The sequence below is a fragment of the Pleurodeles waltl genome, chromosome 3_1 (genome assembly GCF_031143425.1).
Source record: "Pleurodeles waltl isolate 20211129_DDA chromosome 3_1, aPleWal1.hap1.20221129, whole genome shotgun sequence".
Taxonomy (NCBI): Eukaryota; Metazoa; Chordata; class Amphibia; order Caudata; family Salamandridae; genus Pleurodeles; species Pleurodeles waltl.
In genome coordinates, this window is record NC_090440.1 from 1,755,417,301 (window position 1) to 1,755,439,223 (window position 21,923).

At 46.7% G+C, this 21,923-nt stretch overlaps 3 protein-coding genes across 4 annotated transcripts in view; 2 read left to right on the forward strand and 1 right to left on the reverse strand.

Moving 5' to 3' along the window:
* SLX9 (SLX9 ribosome biogenesis factor) overlaps window positions 1–21,923 on the reverse strand; it is a 397,849-nt gene that overhangs the window by 362,966 nt on the left and 12,960 nt on the right. The window lies entirely within an intron of this gene.
* Window positions 1,255–10,858, forward strand: LOC138285576 (uncharacterized). 2 transcript variants are annotated; one of them, XM_069225703.1, is made up of 2 exons: window positions 1,255–2,226; window positions 8,009–10,858. In XM_069225703.1, the coding sequence occupies exon 2, from the start codon at window positions 8,695–8,697 to the stop codon at window positions 9,919–9,921; it is 1,227 nt and encodes a 408-aa protein (XP_069081804.1). In that variant the 5' UTR covers window positions 1,255–2,226; window positions 8,009–8,694; the 3' UTR covers window positions 9,922–10,858. The 2 variants fall into 2 exon arrangements, with proteins under 2 accessions (XP_069081804.1, XP_069081805.1); XM_069225704.1 differs by having other exon boundaries at window positions 1,255–2,221.
* Window positions 14,342–21,923, forward strand: part of ITGB2 (integrin subunit beta 2) — a 487,597-nt gene continuing 480,015 nt past the window's right edge. Inside the window, exon 1 of the mRNA XM_069225707.1 lies at window positions 14,342–14,466. The gene's annotated coding sequence lies outside the window, so the exon portion shown is untranslated. The remainder of the gene's footprint in view (window positions 14,467–21,923) is intronic.

The following is a 21,923-nucleotide window of genomic DNA, read 5'->3' on the forward strand; positions in this document are numbered from 1 at the left end:
CATGTTATTTAGCCGTGTTGATGAGCAAACATCCAGGATGGGTAATATGCGTATATTATATAGTTTAGAAAGCATTACAATACCATTTAATTTTGATTACTTTGAAATGATGGAGTTTGTTTTTATACATAAGGAAATTAACATTATATTTGAAATATATAGGATTATATGAGCCACCACTATGTTAACAAGATGGCCCCTGTTTGAGAGAATTACTGTTTGCTTCTGCTTGGTGGGCGCTGTGCCAGTTCCCATTAAGCTAAAAAAAAACACTCCACTTCTAGCAAGCGGGAGCTGTGAAAATGCTCCTGCTTACTGGAAGTGAAGATGTCATCTCTTTCTCTGCCCGCAGACATGCAGGCAGGGAAAGAGATTAAATTATTGCTCCCATACGCAGGGAGCTGCTTTTTGCAGCAGCTCCCTGCATGCAAGAACAATGCAGTCTCCCGCCTCCTGCAACCTTGAGGCTCCCCCAGCGGTCCACATTGTTCTATACAGCCTAGGGAGAAGGGGCCACATGCCCACTCCCATTTTAAAATATGTATTTGGCCCTGGGGAGGTGGTGGTCCCTGGGGCCTTAGGGGTGTCCACAAGGGCCTCTAATTATTTAGAGGTCCCCTAGGCCTGTGGGGATCCGCGATGCTCCCCCATATATTTATAAGATATAACCCTGGGGAGGTGGGCCCTAGGGGCCCAGGAGCGTGTGTGCACCACTCCCCTCGTATATTTATTAAATATAGCCCCTGGGAGGCAGTGGTCTCCGGGGCTTGTAAAAGGCCTAGGAGGGGGCCCCGTGCACTCCACTCCTTGTTAATTATATTGGTCATGCCCCTGGGACGTAGCTCACCTGGGGACAAGTTTATAAGATGTGCTGGAGACCGCATGTTTTGAAAAAAAAAATATATAAAATAAATAAATCGGCAAAATCTGCTGATCCACCTGCGGACTATCTCTATTATTTTTTTTTTTTTTAATACTTTTTGACTCTGGCGGGATCCAAGGGAGAACCCAGGACCAAGGCAAGGGTGTTAGAGTATATATGCCCAGCCCCATTTTGTTTTTTTTTACTGTTCTGCAAAGGCCATGCATGGCGTTTGATGCTTTTAGGGCTTTCGCCGCAGGTCCTGGCTGCAGCCCAGGCCCTGCACCCAACCCCACCGCACACGGCCGAAAGCTGTGTGAGGCTTGGAACTTAAAGGGCATTGGCTGATGAGGGGTGTGTTAAATAATAATCCGAGATGTATTTGCCTCAGACTTTATTTCTGCGTATTCCATTAATATTGCCATGTGCTCGACAAAGCTGACTCTTCATTTAAACTGTGTAAGTTGACTTCCCTGTGAACTCAGTTTTTGTGTAAAACCATTTCCTTCTCTGGGCCTCTCCACTTATCTAACCAAGCTGACTTTCAGGATACCGAGCCACAGCTGTATCCTTCTTATCATTGTGCACGAACAGAACTGCACCTCTTCCCACCGCATTCCAGGGGCCTCCGGCAAGGGATATCCTCGTAAATTATCAAACCAACTGTGATAAGACTGACATTTGACAAATGAACTGTCACTTTGCCGTGTATTAGCAGGATACTCCCGAGACAGTGGGAGTACAAGCAGGAAAGACTAATCAAATGTATGTACGTCAGCAGGATGCTCTCGGGTTAAAAGGAGAACTGTTTGAAGCTTTTGTGTTCGCCAGATATGGAGGGGTGGCTTCCTGGCTGAAGGGGGGCAGCTTAACTATATAAGATTGTACGCTGCAGAATGAAGCAGCCAGCCTCCGTAGGAAAGTCATTCAGACTGTCCTGGGACACTGTGCTCAGCTCGAGCTATTATCTGTTTTACTAATAAAACTTTTCTCTTCCTCATCAGTCGTGACTCCGCCTGTTGTGTTCTTTGCTGGTAAGAGACCCTGAAGGCCTAGGGTGTCCCCTCCACCGCTGGGAGAGGTGAGCCTGCCTTTCCCGGTTCTTCAGTTGGCGCCCGAACAGGGACTCCATCAGTGGCACCCGCCGTCTGCTCGGAAGGAGGAGGAGGTTCACTGCAGGACTACCAAAGGGGGAGCCCCACAACTGATTTGGGAAGTATCTTTTTCCTCGTGGACCTGCGGTACTCCAGCGGTGCTCCCCCCTCTTTGTCTCAACGGGCGCCGGCGGCTCTGCCCTGACTGGAGTTCCTGACATAGCTGGCCCTGAGTTCGGAGTCCTGACTGAGGAGGAAGACAAGAGTAAGGTAAGGACAGGGTTAACCCCTGTCTTTTCTGTGTCTGTCTGGTAGGTGTTATTCGATCTTTGCAAAGACCGAAGTCAGTGGATGTTTTGTAAAATAATTAACTGTCATAATATATAGATTGCATATTTGCTTCCGTTGTTTCTGTTTTCCATCCACTGATACTAAGTTACAACTGTCTGTTTAAAATAATGCCGGCATTCAGTAAATTAAGGAAATGGTGCTGTTTTTGTTGTCAAGCGGACTCCCGCTTGGAGGAGTCTTGTCCGGCTCCTCCAATTGGAACTCCTTGCCATGAAATGTATGTAAAACACGTGGTGGGAAGTATAATATGGACTGACATATGGCGTAAAAAGACTAGGCATAGTGCTGAATTACAGTGGCCACTGCATGGGACTTTTGATGAACTGAAAATTGATTTTTTCGAAGAAAGATTATTTGCAACCAAAAGTAGGCCTGGTATGTTTGATTCACTCAGGTTATGGCAGAAAGAGGGTAGACAAAAACGAATTAAAGCAGCAAAGGATGCTAAGATACATAATGCAAAATCAGATGCTGAGAAAGCCCAAGAATATGACCGGCAGAATGCAGAGCAGGGATGGGCCCAGATAGATAGAAGACACCAGTTAGATACAGACAGGATATATGTGGTTCAACAAACACCTGAAAAAAAGAAAAGAGACTCCGAAAAGGATCCTCTCATGCAAGATGTCCTAGACTGCCCCCCTGTTTATACCCCGACAATATATCCAGCTTTACCCCCAATTGCTCAGATGCCCCAGCCATTAGGTTCACCAGTGAATGCAGTAACATTTGCCCACCCACCACAATCTGAACACCAGAGACCCCCAGCATCAGCTCCAGTGACCCCCAGGTCAGACTCCCCAAGCGCTTCAGCCCCCTTGCTACAAATAAAAGACGAGAGCTCAGACGATGATGGCCTCACAATATCACCTCCCCCAGGACGTCCACGACGCAATAAACTGACAGAAGAAAGGAAAATTAACACAATGTTGCATAAATATATCTTAACACAGCCAAGCCTGGAGACTATTTGGCAGAATTTTGCTCAGTTTCAAGCAGTACAACAGGCAGACATGATACAACGTATGTGTGAGATACTAATGGAAAAATGGGACGAAAATTTAGATAGCAATCCCCCTTGCAGGTACTCAGAATAAAACAGGAGGTAGCCACAGGCTATCATCAGGGAAAGGACCTTAAGGACTACCTCCGTCAGCTGTTAAGTTATAGGAAGAACTATCACCACAAGAGGGATAAAGAAACAGGTTCACCCAGTCCTTCACGTATTCCTTCCACTCACACAAAACAGCACCCCTTAAGGGAAGTCCCACCCAGCTACGTTCCAGCCACAGGAGAGGGTGCCGCGGTAGTGCCCGCTCACTGGAAACAACAATTTGTGTACCAGCAATGGGATAGAACAGAGGTCCTAGCGCTAAAAGCCCACTTGCCTGATCCACGCAAGAATCCTGCCGGCTTCTATAAAGAATTTTCCCAAATAATAAGTCCACAAATATTGACTCTCATGGACATTAAAATGTTGTTTGGTACCCTTGTACCACAGGATATCTGGAAGACTATCATACAGAAAGACTATCCTGTTGAGCTAGGCGGTACCTGGGATCAACTGGACCACGAGGACAAAGACAGGAAGCCTGGTGACAAGCCGGGAGCCCTAATAGTAGCTCTCCCTGACAGACTTCTTACGCTTATACAGAAGTCCTTGCCCCCGCGATTAGTAGACTGGGATAGAATAGATACATGTAAACAAAAGAAAGACGAACACATTGCTGACTTTTTCTCTCGGTTTGAAAGGGCATACACTGACTTTAGTGGACAAGACACCTCTACCGAAGGTGGTATGCGGCTGTTTGTAGATAAATTTGTAAATTGCATATCACCTGAGGTGGCCTCAAAAATTCGGTTGACTGAGAGTACCTGGTCGACAAGCACTCCCATTGAGATACTTAATATGGCCCAATATTACGAGAATAGGGTTCATGAAGAGAAGGACAGAAAAGACAAACAAACAAAAGAGTTAAAAACTAAAATTCTAGTACAGCAGGCGTACCCCCAGAATAGGTCAATTCCCCGTGGACCTCAGTACCAAAATAATGGTCCCAACAGTTATCAGCCCCGCTATTCCCTGAGCTACAATCAGTGTGCCTATTGTAAAGAGGAAGGTCATTGGAAAAATGATTGCCCAAATAAAAACGGGTTTGCGCCCCAGACAAGAGGTAGAGGAGCGCCCCGTGGTGCACCCCGAGGTAGAGGACGGGGAGGTCCCCCACAGCAGGGACCTAATAGAGCCCATCAACAGCAAAATATAGCAGCCGCTGAAAATTACTTTGACAATAGTTCTTCCCAACGCCAGTATTATAATGATAATTATGATCCGGAAGAAGGTCAGGGCTTCTATTCCTGCTAGGACAGCTTAGGACAAGGGAGGATAGGACCCGTCCCAATCCCAGTTAAACAGAATGGCCCACATGTAGAAGTACAACTAGATGGTACTTCTAAGAATTTTTTAATTGACACTGGAGCCACTAAGAGTTCTGTTATGAAGGATGCGGTCCCTGGGGTCCCTTTGTCCAGCAATACTAACGTGTCTGTAGGATTCTCAGGCGTCCCAGTGATTAACCCCGTATCCAAGCCACTGGAACTCACAATTGGTCCCTACACTGTTGATTCTCCTCTAATACTTACCTCTGGTTGTAGTGAAAATTTGCTAGGTCTCGATTTACTGAAAAGATTACACGCCACTATATATTGTTCCCCTGATGGCGTGTACGTCACCATGGGTCCTCACGTGACACCCACCCAGTTCATAGCGTTACCACTCCCGCCTGAGCTAGAGATGCTCCCCGCTACACTTTGGGCTTCAAACAATGAAGATGTGGGCTGCCTTGATATCCCCCCTTTCTCCATCAAGTTAAAAGAGCATGCACTACTTCCCCGTCTGCCACAGTACAAGTTACCACATCACACTGAACAGGCCCTCAAGGACATTATATTGCAGCTGATTGATAAAGGGGTTGTTGAAGAGACCAGAGGTAATACATGTAACAGCCCCATACTCCCAGTACTCAAAAAGTCCGCTGATTCTTCCCATCAGCCCGGCCTACGCTTTGTGCTTGACCTTCGAGCAGTTAATAAAGTAGTGGAGCCTCAATTCCCTGTTGTACCCGACATTACCACCCTCCTAACAATGATACCCTCCACTGCTACCTGGTTCTCTGTAATTGATCTCAAGAATGCATTCTTTAGCATACCCATTCACCCGGACAGCAGACACATTTTTGGATTCTCCCTGGGCGGTCGCAGTTTCCGGTTCTGTCGCGCACCTCAGGGGTACACGGAATCACCCAGTGTTTTTAGCCAGGTGCTCAAGGGACAGTTGGATTCCTTTCAATTCCCCGCTGGTTCCGCCCTGGTACAATATGTTGATGATCTCCTTATTGCTTCTGACTCCCAAGAAAATTGCAAAAAAGACACAGTTGCACTTCTCACTTATCTATCCCAACACCATCACAAAGTATCCCTTACTAAATTACAGTATTGTCAACAGCAGGTTACCTATCTTGGTCACCTGCTGTCGAAGGAGGGACGTACACTTACCCCGGCCCGGGTACAAGCCATACGCAATATACCTGTCCCCACAACACAGAGGGAGGTCAGGGGATTCATTGGCATCACATCTTTTTGCCGCCAATGGATACCTAATTTTTCTCTCCTTATCAAGCCTTTCTTAGCACTCACCCACAAAGACTGCCCGGACACCGTTGTCTGGAATACTGAATGCCAGTCCAGCTTTGAAGATTTGAAGGACGCTCTCTGTTCAGCCCCTGTGTTAGGCACGCCTGACTATCATAAGCCCTTTACATTGTTTGTAAGTGAACATAACGGTTGCTCTCTCTCAGTCCTGACACAAGAACATGGTGGCAAACAGCGACCATGTGCTTATTTTTCAGCCCTTCTGGATCCTGTTGCCAGGGCTCTTCCAAGCTGCCTACGGGCTGTAGCTGCAACCGCAGTAGCAGTGCGCCAATCAGCTGGAATAGTTATGGATACTTCATTATTATTGTTGGTCCCACATGCCGTTGATGCCCTACTTAACAAAACTAAGACACAACACCTTACAAATGCCCGCCTGACCAGTTATGAGTTAACACTTCTTGCCAGTCACATCACCATCAAAAGATGCACTACCTTGAATCCCGCAACGTTATTACCCCTGACTGAAAGCTCTGAAGATACACATACTGATATACATGACTGCATTATCAGGACAGAGGAGGAAACGAAAGGAAGGGTAGATCTGCAAGACACGCCTCTAAGTAACCCCCAAGGCACCTTGTACATTGATGGTTCATGTCTCAAATTACCTGATGGCACCACATCAGCTGCATATGCTATCACAACACTAACGGCAGTAGTTGAAGCACGTCGGATACCACATAATTCAGCACAAGCGGCTGAGTTAGTGGCACTGATTAGAGCCTGTGAAATAAGCACAGATTTAGATGTCAATATCTACACTGACAGTCAATACGCGTTTGGAGTGGCACACAATTTTGGCAGATTGTGGGCGGAAAGAGGCTTTCTCACATCACACGGCACCCACATACAACATGGGGGGTTAATACACAGACTGCTCTCCGTTCTAGCCCTGCCACGGACCATGGCCATTGTGAAATGCAGCGCACACAGAAAGATCACTGATCACGTAGGGAAAGGGAACGCCTTTGCAGATCAGGTAGCGAAGGAAACAGCACGTCAGACGAAAAACAAGATGTATGTAGCGGGACCAGCCAGATGGGTCCCAGATAACGGGATGTTTGAGGACACGGTAGAGAGTGTGAAAAGCATACAGGCAGAAGCGACGGAAGTTGAATTGGCATCATGGAAGGAGACACACGCGAGGTTTAATGAAGAAACAGGGTGTTGGACAGACTTGTCAGAAGCCCAGAGATGGATGCTTCCTGATGGGTATGTCCTTCCTGTAGTGACAATGGCTCATGGTCCAGCACACATCAGTCCAGCAGGGATATGCAAACTTCTTGCCCCTGTCTGGTACAACAAAAACATTCCAAAGGCAGCTGAGAAGTTGGTTAAACACTGTATGATTTGCATGCAACACAATCCTGGCAAGGGCATTAAAGTACCTCCCGGCCATTTCGCACCCCCTGATTATCCATTTGAAGCTATACAGATGGATTACATCGAAATGGAAAGATGTAACAATTTGAAGTATGTATTGGTGGTCGTCTGCATGTTTAGCAAATGGGTAGAAGCCTATCCTACAAGGGATAACACAGCCCTTACAACTGCTAAGGTACTCTTGAAAGAGTTCTTTCCCCGGTTTGGAATGCCTCGAATTGCATGGTCAGACAATGGCAGCCATTTTACAGGTCAGGTGATGAAAAAGGTGTGTGAAGGATTGGGAATTAGACAGAAATTCCATGCTGCCAACCATCCACAAGCTGCAGGACTAGTTGAGAAATATAATGGTTCACTCAAATTGAAGTTGTCCAAAATATGTGCTGACAAAGGCATATCGTGGCCTGATGCTCTCCCCCTGGCCCTGTTGTCACTTCGGGCTACACCACATTCCAAGTCAGGTCTCTCGCCATATGAAGTGGTCATGGGGAGACCGGCTAATGTGTGGGGAGTTCCAAGGCCAAAGAAATACTCAGATTTACCATACCCTGTATTGATGGATTATCTCAATGAACTCACTAACTCTTTACGTCTCATTCATCAGCAGGTGAAGGATATTCTGCCACCATTACCTCTTACTCCAGGCCACTGTATCGAGCCTGGTGACTGGGTCCTCACCAAGAATTTCCAGCGCAAAAAGAGTCTCGAGCCCCGGTGGAAAGGCCCCCGCCAAGTACTCCTTGCTACCAGGACTGCTGTGAAAGTCGAGGGAGCAAAGAATTGGATCCACGCTTCACACTGCAAAAGGGTACCTTTGCCCTTACCATACGATCAGTGGGTGAAAGAGGGTCAAGGTGACGACGAATGCGAGAAAGTACCCACTTTTGTTCCTTTCAGTGACGCGCAGATAGAGTGGACAGCCACCCAGGAGGAGAGTGATTCGGTCCTTCGGGGAGCGACACCTGAAGGTGTTCCAGTTGTTCCCTTGTTTCCGGATCAGACTGAGCCTGGTTCTGCGAGATATGACCTCCGCAAACGTCACCAACATTGAATAGATGATTCATCGTTTACCTGTTGCATCCAGCCAAACATTCGCTGCAGGGCCGTGATTTTGTCCGGTGTGGCGGACCAGAGAGTGTCAATAGGACTGCTGGAATCACCCACCGGTGGAGCAACCACCAGTCACGGGCAGCACCTAGGGGAGGCTGGGTGGCACGCAGGTACTGAATAACTAAATTTGATATTGATCACTGCCAGTGAGAAGAGCAGACTTGAGAAAGGAAAAGGACTATGTATTCAGATTACGAGAAGAGCGTACAGAGACAGAAACTGAGAAAAATTAAACATTTAAAAAAATTGTTTGGTCCACGTACAACGTGTCTGGCGATAATTGTAGTGCTTCTTGTCATATTAGCGTGCATTGGCTGGACCATCCACACTGCTACAGAGAAAAGACAGCCTCCTACACCAACGTCTGCGCCCATGCATACACATGTATCTCTACCACCTGAGATACATGCCAGGAGACAAGAATATGACAATAATACGTTCATCCAGATGCTACATCAACATCAACTTGTTACAAACTTGACAGACTGTTGGGTTTGTGGTCTTTTTCCTCATACGGCTGCTCATGCATTTCAGTTTCCAGTCTTTCCTGTAACGGCTGCCTACACTTGTTCCTTAATGTCCAATGTTTCAATACAGACCCCCCTACCCGGTTCTAGGCCTGTGAGACGACCCGGTATCATAACGAACAACACACTCTTTGAAGACTTTATCCTTCAGTTTCAAGCCAAGATACACATCGCGTGCAATTGTACGGATTCTCCAACAATGCGTAGGATCATGACCTTGCCCCGCTATCCACTCATGGAATATACATTTGGTCCGGTCTCCATGAAACCAAAAACAATATCTATCAGACCTCGGCAGGCCCCGCTCTGTATCTGCGGACAAGGACGCATACCTGTCGGAGTCAGTGTCTGTAATGCGACCATCACGTACAACACCTCCACCCCTTACCTCAATGCACCTACAGGACTATACTTTGTATGTGGGAGTAAGGCCTACACCTGGCTGCCACCTGGTTGGAGCGGCATTTGCTATATTGCCTTCCTTCTCCCACCAACGTTCAACAAGCCACCTACGTATCATCGACAAAGAAGAGATACTGTAGACCAAACAGACACTTCCGCACAGCTGTTCATGGATATAACAAAAGGACTGCTACCCTTTTGGGGGCCCTCGGTGAACAGTCTGCAAATACGACGACTAACGCGAGTCTTGGAGGCTACGATAAATGAAACAGCTGGAGCACTTGCCAATAACACCGCAGAACTCCAAGCTACCCGGATGGTAGCTCTTCAGAACAGAATGGTGCTTGACGTCATACTAGCAGATAGGGGTGGAGCTTGTCGCATCATAGGGGCCAGCTGCTGCGTTTACATACCAGATAATTCACCCTCAGTATTTGCAGCCATTTCAAGATTACATAAAATAGCATCGGTTACATGAGGACAACGGTACGCCTTGGTCTTGGACTTCAGGTCTGTGGCAGGTGTTGGTCTCCTGGGGTTGGAAGGTTTTGATATTCCTGGCTATCATAGCTGCCACATTCTTCACATGCTGTCTATGCGTACAATGTGGTCCTGCATTGTGTGGGGTCTGTGCTTCGATGTTAACACCCAAACCCACCAATATCAAAGAGCATACTGAGCGACTAATGCTTCAACAACAAATTGATGAGCTTCTAAAGATAGAAGTGAACTGAACAGAAATTTGCCTCGCAATGGCAAAAGGAGGGATTGTTAAATAATAATCCGAGATGTATTTGCCTCAGACTTTATTTCTGCGTATTCCATTAATATTGCCATGTGCTCGACAAAGCTGACTCTTCATTTAAACTGTGTAAGTTGACTTCCCTGTGAACTCAGTTTTTGTGTAAAACCATTTCCTTCTCTGGGCCTCTCCACTTATCTAACCAAGCTGACTTTCAGGATACCGAGCCACAGCTGTATCCTTCTTATCATTGTGCACGAACAGAACTGCACCTCTTCCCACCGCATTCCAGGGGCCTCTGGCAAGGGATATCCTCGTAAATTATCAAACCAACTGTGATAAGACTGACATTTGACAAATGAACTGTCACTTTGCCGTGTATTAGCAGGATACTCCCGAGACAGTGGGAGTACAAGCAGGAAAGACTAATCAAATGTATGTACGTCAGCAGGATGCTCTCGGGTTAAAAGGAGAACTGTTTGAAGCTTTTGTGTTCGCCAGATATGGAGGGGTGGCTTCCTGGCTGAAGGGGGGCAGCTTAACTATATAAGATTGTACGCTGCAGAATGAAGCAGCCAGCCTCCGTAGGAAAGTCATTCAGACTGTCCTGGGACACTGTGCTCAGCTCGAGCTATTATCTGTTTTACTAATAAAACTTTTCTCTTCCTCATCAGTCGTGACTCCGCCTGTTGTGTTCTTTGCTGGTAAGAGACCCTGAAGGCCTAGGGTGTCCCCTCCACCGCTGGGAGAGGTGAGCCTGCCTTTCCCGGTTCTTCAGGTGAAACCCCGAAACCGGTCCCAGGATGCTTGTTTCCGGTCCAGTGAGGACCTGGCTTGGCAGTTCGGTATGGACTGTTCCCATGAGGAACAGGATCAAGACTGATTTGCATATGGCTGGGTTCAAACTGGGGTGGCATGGTGAGCAAAAGAACGATGGATTAAACCCAGATCTATGACTGGGGGTGAGTGTTTGACAATGTTCAGCATTCCGTCCATCACTTGTTGTTTTTGCTTTGTCGCCCTAAGTGGGAAGGGTATGCCCAGACGTGGGTCCCGTGCTTCCCATGCCACTGGATTCAAGCTAGCCTGGCTGATGAGGGGTGAAACCCCGAAACCGGTCCCAGGATGCTTGTTTCCGGTCCAGTGAGGACCTGGCTTGGCAGTTCGGTATGGACTGTTCCCATGAGGAACAGGGTCAAGACTGATTTGCATATGGCTGGGTTCAAACTGGGGTGGCATGGTGAGCAAAAGAACGATGGATTAAACCCAGATCTATGACTGGGGGTGAGTGTTTGACAATGTTCAGCATTCCGTCCATCACTTGTTGTTTTTGCTTTGTCGCCCTAAGTGGGAAGGGTATGCCCAGACGTGGGTCCCGTGCTTCCCATGCCACTGGATTCAAGCTAGCCTGGCTGATGAGGGGTGAAACCCCGAAACCGGTCCCAGGATGCTTGTTTCCGGTCCAGTGAGGACCTGGCTTGGCAGTTCGGTATGGACTGTTCCCATGAGGAACAGGGTCAAGACTGATTTGCATATGGCTGGGTTCAAACTGGGGTGGCATGGTGAGCAAAAGAACGATGGATTAAACCCAGATCTATGACTGGGGGTGAGTGTTTGACAATGTTCAGCATTCCGTCCATCACTTGTTGTTTTTGCTTTGTCGCCCTAAGTGGGAAGGGTATGCCCAGACGTGGGTCCCGTGCTTCCCATGCCACTGGATTCAAGCTAGCCTGGCTGATGAGGGGTGAAACCCCGAAACCGGTCCCAGGATGCTTGTTTCCGGTCCAGTGAGGACCTGGCTTGGCCGTTCGGTATGGACTCTTCCCATGAGGAACAGGGTCAAGACTGATTTGCATATGGCTGGGTTCAAACTGGGGTGGCATGGTGAGCAAAAGAACGATGGATTAAACCCAGATCTATGACTGGGGGTGAGTGTTTGACAATGTTCAGCATTCCGTCCATCACTTGTTGTTTTTGCTTTGTCGCCCTAAGTGGGAAGGGTATGCCCAGACGTGGGTCCCGTGCTTCCCATGCCACTGGATTCAAGCTAGCCTGGCTGATGAGGGGTGAAACCCCGAAACCGGTCCCAGGATGCTTGTTTCCGGTCCAGTGAGGACCTGGCTTGGCAGTTCGGTATGGACTGTTCCCATGAGGAACAGGGTCAAGACTGATTTGCATATGGCTGGGTTCAAACTGGGGTGGCATGGTGAGCAAAAGAACGATGGATTAAACCCAGATCTATGACTGGGGGTGAGTGTTTGACAATGTTCAGCATTCCGTCCATCACTTGTTGTTTTTGCTTTGTCGCCCTAAGTGGGAAGGGTATGCCCAGACGTGGGTCCCGTGCTTCCCATGCCACTGGATTCAAGCTAGCCTGGCTGATGAGGGGTGAAACCCCGAAACCGGTCCCAGGATGCTTGTTTCCGGTCCAGTGAGGACCTGGCTTGGCAGTTCGGTATGGACTGTTCCCATGAGGAACAGGGTCAAGACTGATTTGCATATGGCTGGGTTCAAACTGGGGTGGCATGGTGAGCAAAAGAACGATGGATTAAACCCAGATCTATGACTGGGGGTGAGTGTTTGTGGTTACATTAACGTAAAGTAATTTTACGTAATGATAATAAAAAAATAAAAAAATCACTGAAAAAAAACAAAGGTTACAGAGATGATATAGTTAGGATATAAAATTCAAAAAAACATAGAAATCCACTTAAAAAACAAATGTTAGATGTTATAGTTAGGCTCTGAATTTAATCGCACAAAACCTAAGAAATTCAGCAGTTATAGTTATGGTTAGCGGGAGTTATAGTTACCTTAGGGCACCGGTTTAGTTGACTGAAAGAACTCCAACTATAACTGAAGAATTTCTATGGTTTTGTACGAGTAAATTCAGAACCTAACTATAACGCCCCTGTAACCATTGTTTTTTTCAATATATATATATATATATATACATATATATATATATATATATATATATATATATATATATATATATATATATATATGTATACATATACACATACACACACAGATATATACATACATACACAAATACCGTAACACATTCTGATCAAGTAGGCAGAACTTTGTCTGGTGCGCGAGGAAGAGTAAAAACGCAATGGAAATGGGTAAAAGTGCTGTGTGTATGAACAACAGGCAGTCTATGCTTAAGGGTCTTATGCTTCGCAAAGACGAAAAGTGCAGGAACGGGGCTTGACAGGGTAAAATGGAGAACCACCCCTGAAGGTTCATTGGTAGCGGAATGGAAGCAATCACAATACCACGGAGATCTGAAAACTCGTGTCTTGCCTTGCACCAGAATTGGTTAAGTCTCTTGATAAAAGAGCAAATGTGCTGAAGCGTCGACGTCAGAAGGTGAAACAAGTACCAGGAGCAAGGAGTTTGCGTAGTAAACAGTTAATCCCGTTAAACCGAGTTTTTTTTCGTGAAATCCTGGATGACATGCGATTCTATGTCACCTTAAGTCACCTGTGTATAAACAAAAAGGGGCGTAACCCTTGCGTATACCGGCAGGTTTCACGGACTTTAGGTCTGCGCTTTAAGGGCCGGTAGAAAGACCGAGAGAAAAGCATGAAAAAAACATGATCAAGTGAGTGAGGGTGTATGCATTTAGACTTGTTTGAGAATACAGTGGGCGTGTAGTGAGAGCAACATGCATTTGAGTAACATATTTGGAAATGAATTGGTTTCTGAGAAATGATGATGAGGAACTAAGATTTATTTCATCTTCCACATGACTCTCTTTCCATAAGCAAGAGCCAGAACAAACAAAACAGGCTCCTCCAGCACAAAGCGTGTATTTGAGATGCTTTTGAGGGCATGCACTTATTGATGGCATCGGTTCTTTACATAATGCATACCGCAGACTGAGTGGACATCTGCCAGTGCATAACAATAATTCCAATAATTCGTATTATTGCCATCTAATTCAAAGTTGTCACTTGAGCGACCTCGTAAGGGATGACCTGACTGATCATTCCGGGACTTGAGACCTGTACCTGGACGCTCAACCCCCTGAGCTATCTTACCCGCCTCGTTAGATAGCTTCTTCCGTTCTACGGTCATGCGCTGAAAAAAACTCGCCTCGTTAAACGCTGTCGCATTGGAACGTCTCATCCTTTTGTATGATTAGCAGGACTAGTTGAACATCAGCTCTGACTCACACGAGTCGAAGAGCCGTCAGCGAAATAAAATAAAGTCTTTGTCTTCACCTGCGCCACAGGTTTCAGTCATCGAGGTGCTCAGCTCCGGTATCACGTGAGTCTTTGCTATTCACCTCAGTTTGCCCGCATACCGCTTTACTTTCACGCTATACTTTGGGGCTACTTATATACACTGTACATTTTATCAAGTTAATAGACTGTCATTGCGAAAGGGGGGTCTAAGGAAGGCATTTATCGTCTACCGTGAACTAATAACTGCTTAACTAAAATGTTTATAACATCGAGCCCAATTTTTGGAGGTTTTCCTCCCCAAGACAACTTTGGAAACAAGCATCGGCAAATTTTATTTGTCTCGCCATTATGACCTAATGGCTTTGCTCCTGTCTTTTAGCCACTCTGCACACCGTCCACGATATAGAGCAGCATGGATAAAGTTTAAAATAAAAAGACAATAGGCATTGAGGCTGCCACCTGTGCCATTTTGTAGGCATGCACACCAAACATACGCGCGCTTACAAAGTGTTTTTTTTAGTTACCGATCTGAGTTGGAGAAACGGAGACTAAAGTAGAACGAGCAAAACATTTTTAAAGCAGACGGAGAGCAGCGGAAGCAACAGGGGCGTTTGGGGGAGGGCAGTAGCTAAAATTATTTGCGCAACTAAAGAAGCAGGGCTTATCGAAGACGCTGCCCCCCCCCCCCCCCCCCCCCCCCCCCCCCCCACTGGAACATACAGGGTTCTCCGATTCCTATGCTGAGAGATTCACAGAGCTCTCATAATTGGAGATGCGGGTGCCTATATTTTTTAAATGTGCCAACCTGGCCAATTTCATTGCCCTTATTTATGTAAACTTCCTAAAACACCCTAGCTTTTGAAGGGACACTTAATCTATATTCTATTACATGGAATCCCGATTATTCTATTCAAATAATAAGAAAACTTTAAAAAAAGAGTATAAGTGCATTTCACAGGAGCAACTCCCATAACATTGACTAACGCGATATATATATATATATATATATATATATATATATATATATATATATATATATGTATATATTATAGACAGGTAAAAACATTAAAAACTTATGGGTATGGAATTACAGAACATATAAAACATGTTTCTTCATTTCTACATTCCACTTTTCAAATTTTCTACACTGTGCCTTCCAAATATATTTTCAATCATGTGTACTGAACGAAAATATATGTGAAAGGGGCAAGACAGAAACACTATGTAACAAAGATTTGAAAACCTCTAGTTGTAGACAGCAGACATAGCAAGATCTTACTGGCTCGAATAATGCTCAGGCAACAATGCAAGTTAAACAGATCGAGGCCTCTGGCAACAGTAGTGATAGTGGCACAAAATGCTGTATCAGTTTGGAGAAATGAAGTGTCTCAACACAAGTAATAAAACAGTAGCCACAGAAGCAAGTGCACTCTTGTACCAATGGAACAACATCAGCAATATGTTACCAGACCCCATCATGCGTTTTTATTCAAATAACAGTTTTAAATATTTTGCACCCTAAACATTAGTATGTCACTTTCTGAAAATGCACACACTACTAGTTCAAAAAGCTTCTTTCTAAATAAACTCTATTTCCCCTAAACAACAGCTTGCCATATTCATGACACCATCCCACTCCCACCCAAAATGCCTGCTTTTCATTTTCAGTAAATACATTTTTATCCCCCAAGCATCAACCAATATTTTCACCAATTACTCACATACACCACTGACACACATGAACAAATTCTACCTTATACCCATGTATCAAAATCACATGCAAGGATGAACATCGCACCAGAAATTCCCTCCATTATGCAAGGGGTGGCCACAATTATGTCACTAATGTATACAACATGCGATTACAGTCCACCATTACACCATGTCCGGCATTTTGACAGGGATAGACCTCATACTGCCATAAATGCCTACATTCACGAGCACAGCACTACTCCTACATACTGTACCCTACTCTTGCTCGGTTGAATCACTCCAGATGCATCTGAACCTCCAAACACAGATAGCTGTCTCCAGAATATTCAAGATCTACATTCCTCTGACGCCTGCAGAGATGTGAAGGGTTCGGAAACAAGGGCACACTTGGTGTCATACACAGTGGTGGCTGATGAGACGAGTCTATAAACTCTTGTGTTGCTGGTGTTCATAGAGATCCCGGCCTGCCAGCCTAACTTGGGGGATGCTGCAGCGGGGCAGGCCAACATTCTGGATAGATGAGAGGATCAAGGCGAGAGGAGAGCAGGGACTGCGCTCCAGCCAGCAGTCGCAGAGATTGCATGAGAAGTTGTAGCATTGTGGAGCAACACAGTTCACCATGCTTCAGTGTCTCTATCCTGTTCCACCTTCCCCCGAGGCTGAACTGAAGGATTCAACCATCTTACTCAGTTGCCCTGCATTGCCAGGCATTTTTCTTCAGGAGACAAGTTGAGAAATTTCACTATCAACTATACCATAACCTCTTCAATCCAGCTCCGTTAATACTTGTCATTTTGCCATTTTGGAAGTAAGGTTGGCCAACTACATAAGTCTACTATTTAATATATGCAACAGCCTTCTCCAGTAGAGCAACTGGGCCGAGCATTTTAGTTAGCTGCAGGTATACTACAACATAAATCAACTCTTAACATTTTCAGAGAGCTTTTAAGTACTGAATATTAAATGTTGCATCCTACTTTTGAAATTATGTATCTGCAAATAATTAAATATCATTGGGTATGGCCAAAGGAAGAACTGTAGAAATACGGGAAGTGATGCACTAAATCCATGATCAGGACGAGTGATGGTTTTACGGTGATGTGCTCTACTACCAAGCAGAGGATTATACTATCAGTCTAGATGGCAGCATTTGACTTTCTGCCTGTAGTCCTTGTGACGTGTACATGAATTACCACAGAGCAATTAGCTCTTCTTGTTTTGTGACATGACAAAATCTAATGTAACAAAACTATATTGCTTATGTTACTGTAAATATTCTTATGTAAAGCATTCTAACAACCATAGGTCCATGTTATGCGAAACTGCAAATAAATATATGTCAAGGATACCCACAATATGCCATAAATGAGCACCAATACTCCAGGTCAAGCTTTACATACTTGATGGGCTGCATAGTACAAATCATTCCCACTATATTCCAAGATTGGACCGCATTGTGATAGGGTGTGCACCGTCATGCCAAAAATGCCCACAATATGCAGAGAGTAGGCTGCATTATGACATAGGTAGATACCATAATGCTTACAAAAAAAATCAAGAAGATCCTCCTTTATGCCAAGGGAACTTGGTTTTTCCCAAGGTAGGACACCATCAGGCTACAAACCACAATGTGTAAGAATTGGCCCAATCATCCTACAGAAGGGCCAAAAGTGGGGTTGGGAAGGCAGACGCCGCAAAGAGCTCAACATGCCATGAATCAATTGTTACATGGGAATATCACTGACAGGCTTAAGAGACACCATGCTAGGCACAAACAAGTGCACACATATGCAGCATTATAGCCAGTTTTTCTTTACCTGTGACCACCTGCACCCATGGCACATCTGATAAATCTCCCCCAGTTTTTCTAAATCTTACTTTACCTTGCTCAACTACATACCTATTTAGGGCATCATGTTGCATCACTGCTTACATCCTTTCCTCTAACAAGAAATTCCAATTGAAGGAACAAACTTGCAGTGTTGGTAGCCTGTCCTTAAATTATTTAAACTTTTCCATACTGCCAAAGTTTTCATAATTTAAGGGGGACTGCCACTAACACATAGGCTTCCAAGCCCACGTCATTTGACTGGTGCCATATTTGCCTGTACTCTCCCTCTGTACTCCACTCTGTCACCTTCCCTCAAAGCCCAACCTACCAATCCCTAAGTTAGTCTCAGACCGCCTAGGTAGCTCCCTTAAGACGTAACACTGGCTGCCTCAAAATCTTTGTTAACTTTACAGCTGTAGTCATTGGTACAAATGTTGTGTGTTTGTCCTATCATCAAAATGGGCCATTCTTGTTGCTGCAAAGGAAAACTCTGAGCACTGCAGCAGATGCTGATAAACAAAAAAAAATGGACTCTACTTTTCAGTTTTTCTGGAAGGAACCCCTTCCACCAATTTCCGCAGGATAAAGGGAGAGAAACAAGAGAAAGAGGTTGAATAGGAAGAAATAAATCAGTGTAGGAGAGCCCCTTGTTTTCACACCGCATCCAAGGAAGGAATCCTACGAGCAGTCAATTCTAGCAGCAGATATGGCAGGATATACGATTTGATAAAAGCAAAGGAACAAGCATTTATTAAGTAAAACGTGGTACTTGTTATGGTCCCACAACAGCAATCAATGAAATCACAAAATTCACAGTGCATAAAATCGTGCACTGGAAATATAGAAGAGGCTGATTCCAGTGATCATGTTGAATAATTAATGTACCTAACGAAAGAAAATGGGAAAATCTGTAGACTATTTGGGATGTAGAGCAGAACAACGAATGGCTAACCTATGTGGAAAGCTTAGCAGTCACTGTTTGCTTTGCATGTCTCTTTTTAACCCTTTCCAAAACATTGCCCTTCTTCTCTCCTCTCTGGGATCTATCGGAGGGGTGGAAAGGGGGAGAGTGAGAGGGAGTGGGTTTTTTCCTCATTTAGGCGTTTCCCTGAATTTTCAGTTCCTTATGTCTCCACCTGGTTTTACCTTGGTGCACCTTGATGTATGTTTAGTGAAATTAATCTTGATAAAGTAAATGAATTCTGAAAAAGTGCAACTATGGTTCTTGGTTTGCGGCGCCCAGGAGAGCCCGTGTGGTGCCGGGTGATGATAGGAGGCTCACGTCCTAAAATGGCGGCCAGGCGCCGTTGAAAAGGTGCTCGGCTGGTGGCTGCGCTGGGGCCTCGGAGGGCACCAGTTATGATGTGAGGCGGGCGGACCCTCCGCTTGTCTCCTGGACTGAGCTGGGGCTGCTCGGCAAGAAAAGAAGAGCGAGCTGAAGTGGAGTGGAGTTGAGGAGGCGGAGCAGAGGTGAAGTGGGCCCCGCCCGGAATTAGGGCATCCGGGGCCGACGGCAGCAGGCACAGCAAGGTGGAGAGGCCGTGCCACGGCACAGGCCTGAGAGTGAACGCAACTGGGCAGAGTGCCTGCACAGGCCCCCGGCACCAGGGGGCAGCGTGCAGGCCTTAAGAAGGGATGGCTGGCGTGGTGGAGTGGGCTGCGCCGCAACATAACAGCCGGGAGTAAGCGGCGCCTGTGAGGAGGCTGGAGACCCAGCGGGCCTGCTGGCGGAGCCGAGTGGGCAGGCCCACCGAAATACCCTGGTGCGCGTCCTGGAGCGGCGCAGCCCCCGGACATTATAAACTGGAGTGCTGTTGCTTGGATGGCAATGCACCAGGGTGACCACTTCAAATATTAAGAGTTAAATGTAAAGTGCAGGTGCTCTGGTCTTGATCTATGTGCCTCTGCCTCACGGCGAGAAGACCCACCGGCACTGGGATTATGTAATCAGTCTAATCTTTGCTGAAGGCTGGATTGCGGAGAGGGACTTTAACCACGCCCTGGGGCCCCATGGGACCTCGGATCCCATTGCAGAGGAGCCCAATTGACTCCAATGAGATAGACATGGGTCCCGGCGAGGGCCTAGACCTATAAGCCGGGTCTCCTGAGGAGACATCTTTAACTTGGGCCAGATATTCAGAAGCCTTAGTAGCTTTTCTTGGAGGCTCTCTCCCCGGCTGTGAGATGCCTGCATCGCTGTGGGGGTGGCTGAGAAGGGAGTGTAATACACAGCTCCTCGTGGCTGTGCGGGGGTGGGCTTACCCCGCTAACAGATGGCCACAATCCAAACGACGCTGCAGCACATGTGAGCAACCTGCGTCTGGGGCAGGGGCATCCGCTGCTCTTGCGTGCAATGACCGCTGCAGTGACTGGACGATTCTACGGATCTGAGTGAGTTCGCATCTGCTGCTGAGATGACAACGCACTGGGAGAACTACAATGAGCAAGGACAAGACAGCTCAGTCAGCCTCAGTGCAAACACGCATGGAATAGTTTACCACAGGTCCGAGCTCGACTCACGCTGGGGACCTAGCCTCGGGCGGCCCTGTGGTGGAAAATCATTGCCCCCCCAGAGACCTAGCGACCATTCTTCAAGCCATCCAGACCTCCCAAACAGCGGTGGAGATGAAAATTGGGAAGGTCACGGTTGATGTGGCACTGGTGCGCAAAGATCTCCACAGTGCAACTGCACAGATCACAGAGGCGGATTCGAGAATATCCACTATGGAAGAAGAAATGACTGCCTTTAAAGCTCAAGTGTCCACATTGTTGGTCCGGACATCAGGATTACATTGCAGGGCGGAGGATGCCAAAAATCGCTCAAGGCATAACTATATCCGTTTCATAGGCCTTCCAGAAAACACGGCAGCCTCTTCCCAGGCCTCCTTCTTGGAAGAGTGGTTTAAATCGTGGATGTCTGGGGGATCGCATCACACCATGGTTTGCCATTAAGCGAGCCCATAGGGCTCTGCAGGCTAGGCCTCCGCCAGGCTCTCCACCACAACCGGTGATTCTTTGTTTCTTTAACTTTAAAGACAGAGATGCGGTGCTACAGGAGGCACGTGCGAAAAAGAACTATGCTGCGATGGAGCAACGGTCCTTATATTTCCATACTACATGAGAGAAGTTCAACTACAGCGTAGAGCCTATACAGAGGTCAAGCAGAAATTGAGAGTGATGAAGATACCTTACCGTCTTCTTTTTCCTGCAAGGCTCTGAGTGGTGCACAACAACAAAACTCATTTCTTTGAGAATCCCACGGCGGCATGGACATGGATAACCAAAGAGGTCCCTCTGGGCCCTCCTGGCGGCGGTTCTCAGCGGAACCGGGAGGCGCTGCCAATGGACTGTCAGCTGCGGCAACCCCTAGGCCCGCAGCACCGCATGCGCTCCAGGAGGTGCAGGGTGTGGCGGGGCTCGCGATCCGGTTCCCCGTGGGACCCCTGCCACAGGGAACCACTCAATTGAAGCTGCCCGAGCATCCAACAAGCATCAGCTTTGATGGAACGGAGGGGGAGCTGCGAGCGAGGGGGCTGACACCTGAGCGGTTGGGTGCCACCAGTGACTCTGCCTTATCCCGAAGTCCAGCGCTGTGACTCTCGCAATGGGAATGGAGGGGGGAGAGGGCGAGTAAAATTTCGATCTAGTTGCATGTTAATATGCAACTGCCTAATATCTAATGCTCTTTAATCCAACACTGTGGAGGGGTCCGCCACTGTCCGCTGGATTGGAGTTTATACCTTTCTGTGTTAGAGAGTTAGATGTTTTATAAGGGCGACAGATCCTTCCTGGGGGAAGTATGGGATGGGGTGGGGTGGGAGTTGGGGGGTGCGTGCGTTTGTGCCATGTTGCATGGCATTTGTTATTGCTGTTCAGAATTATTTTTAGATTGCTTTGACTACCAAATGCACAGGGATATAGGCACACACTGCTGTACAGCAGGTACTATGGCACACATCAGGGCAATACACTTACTCTGTTGATTGGGAACCTGG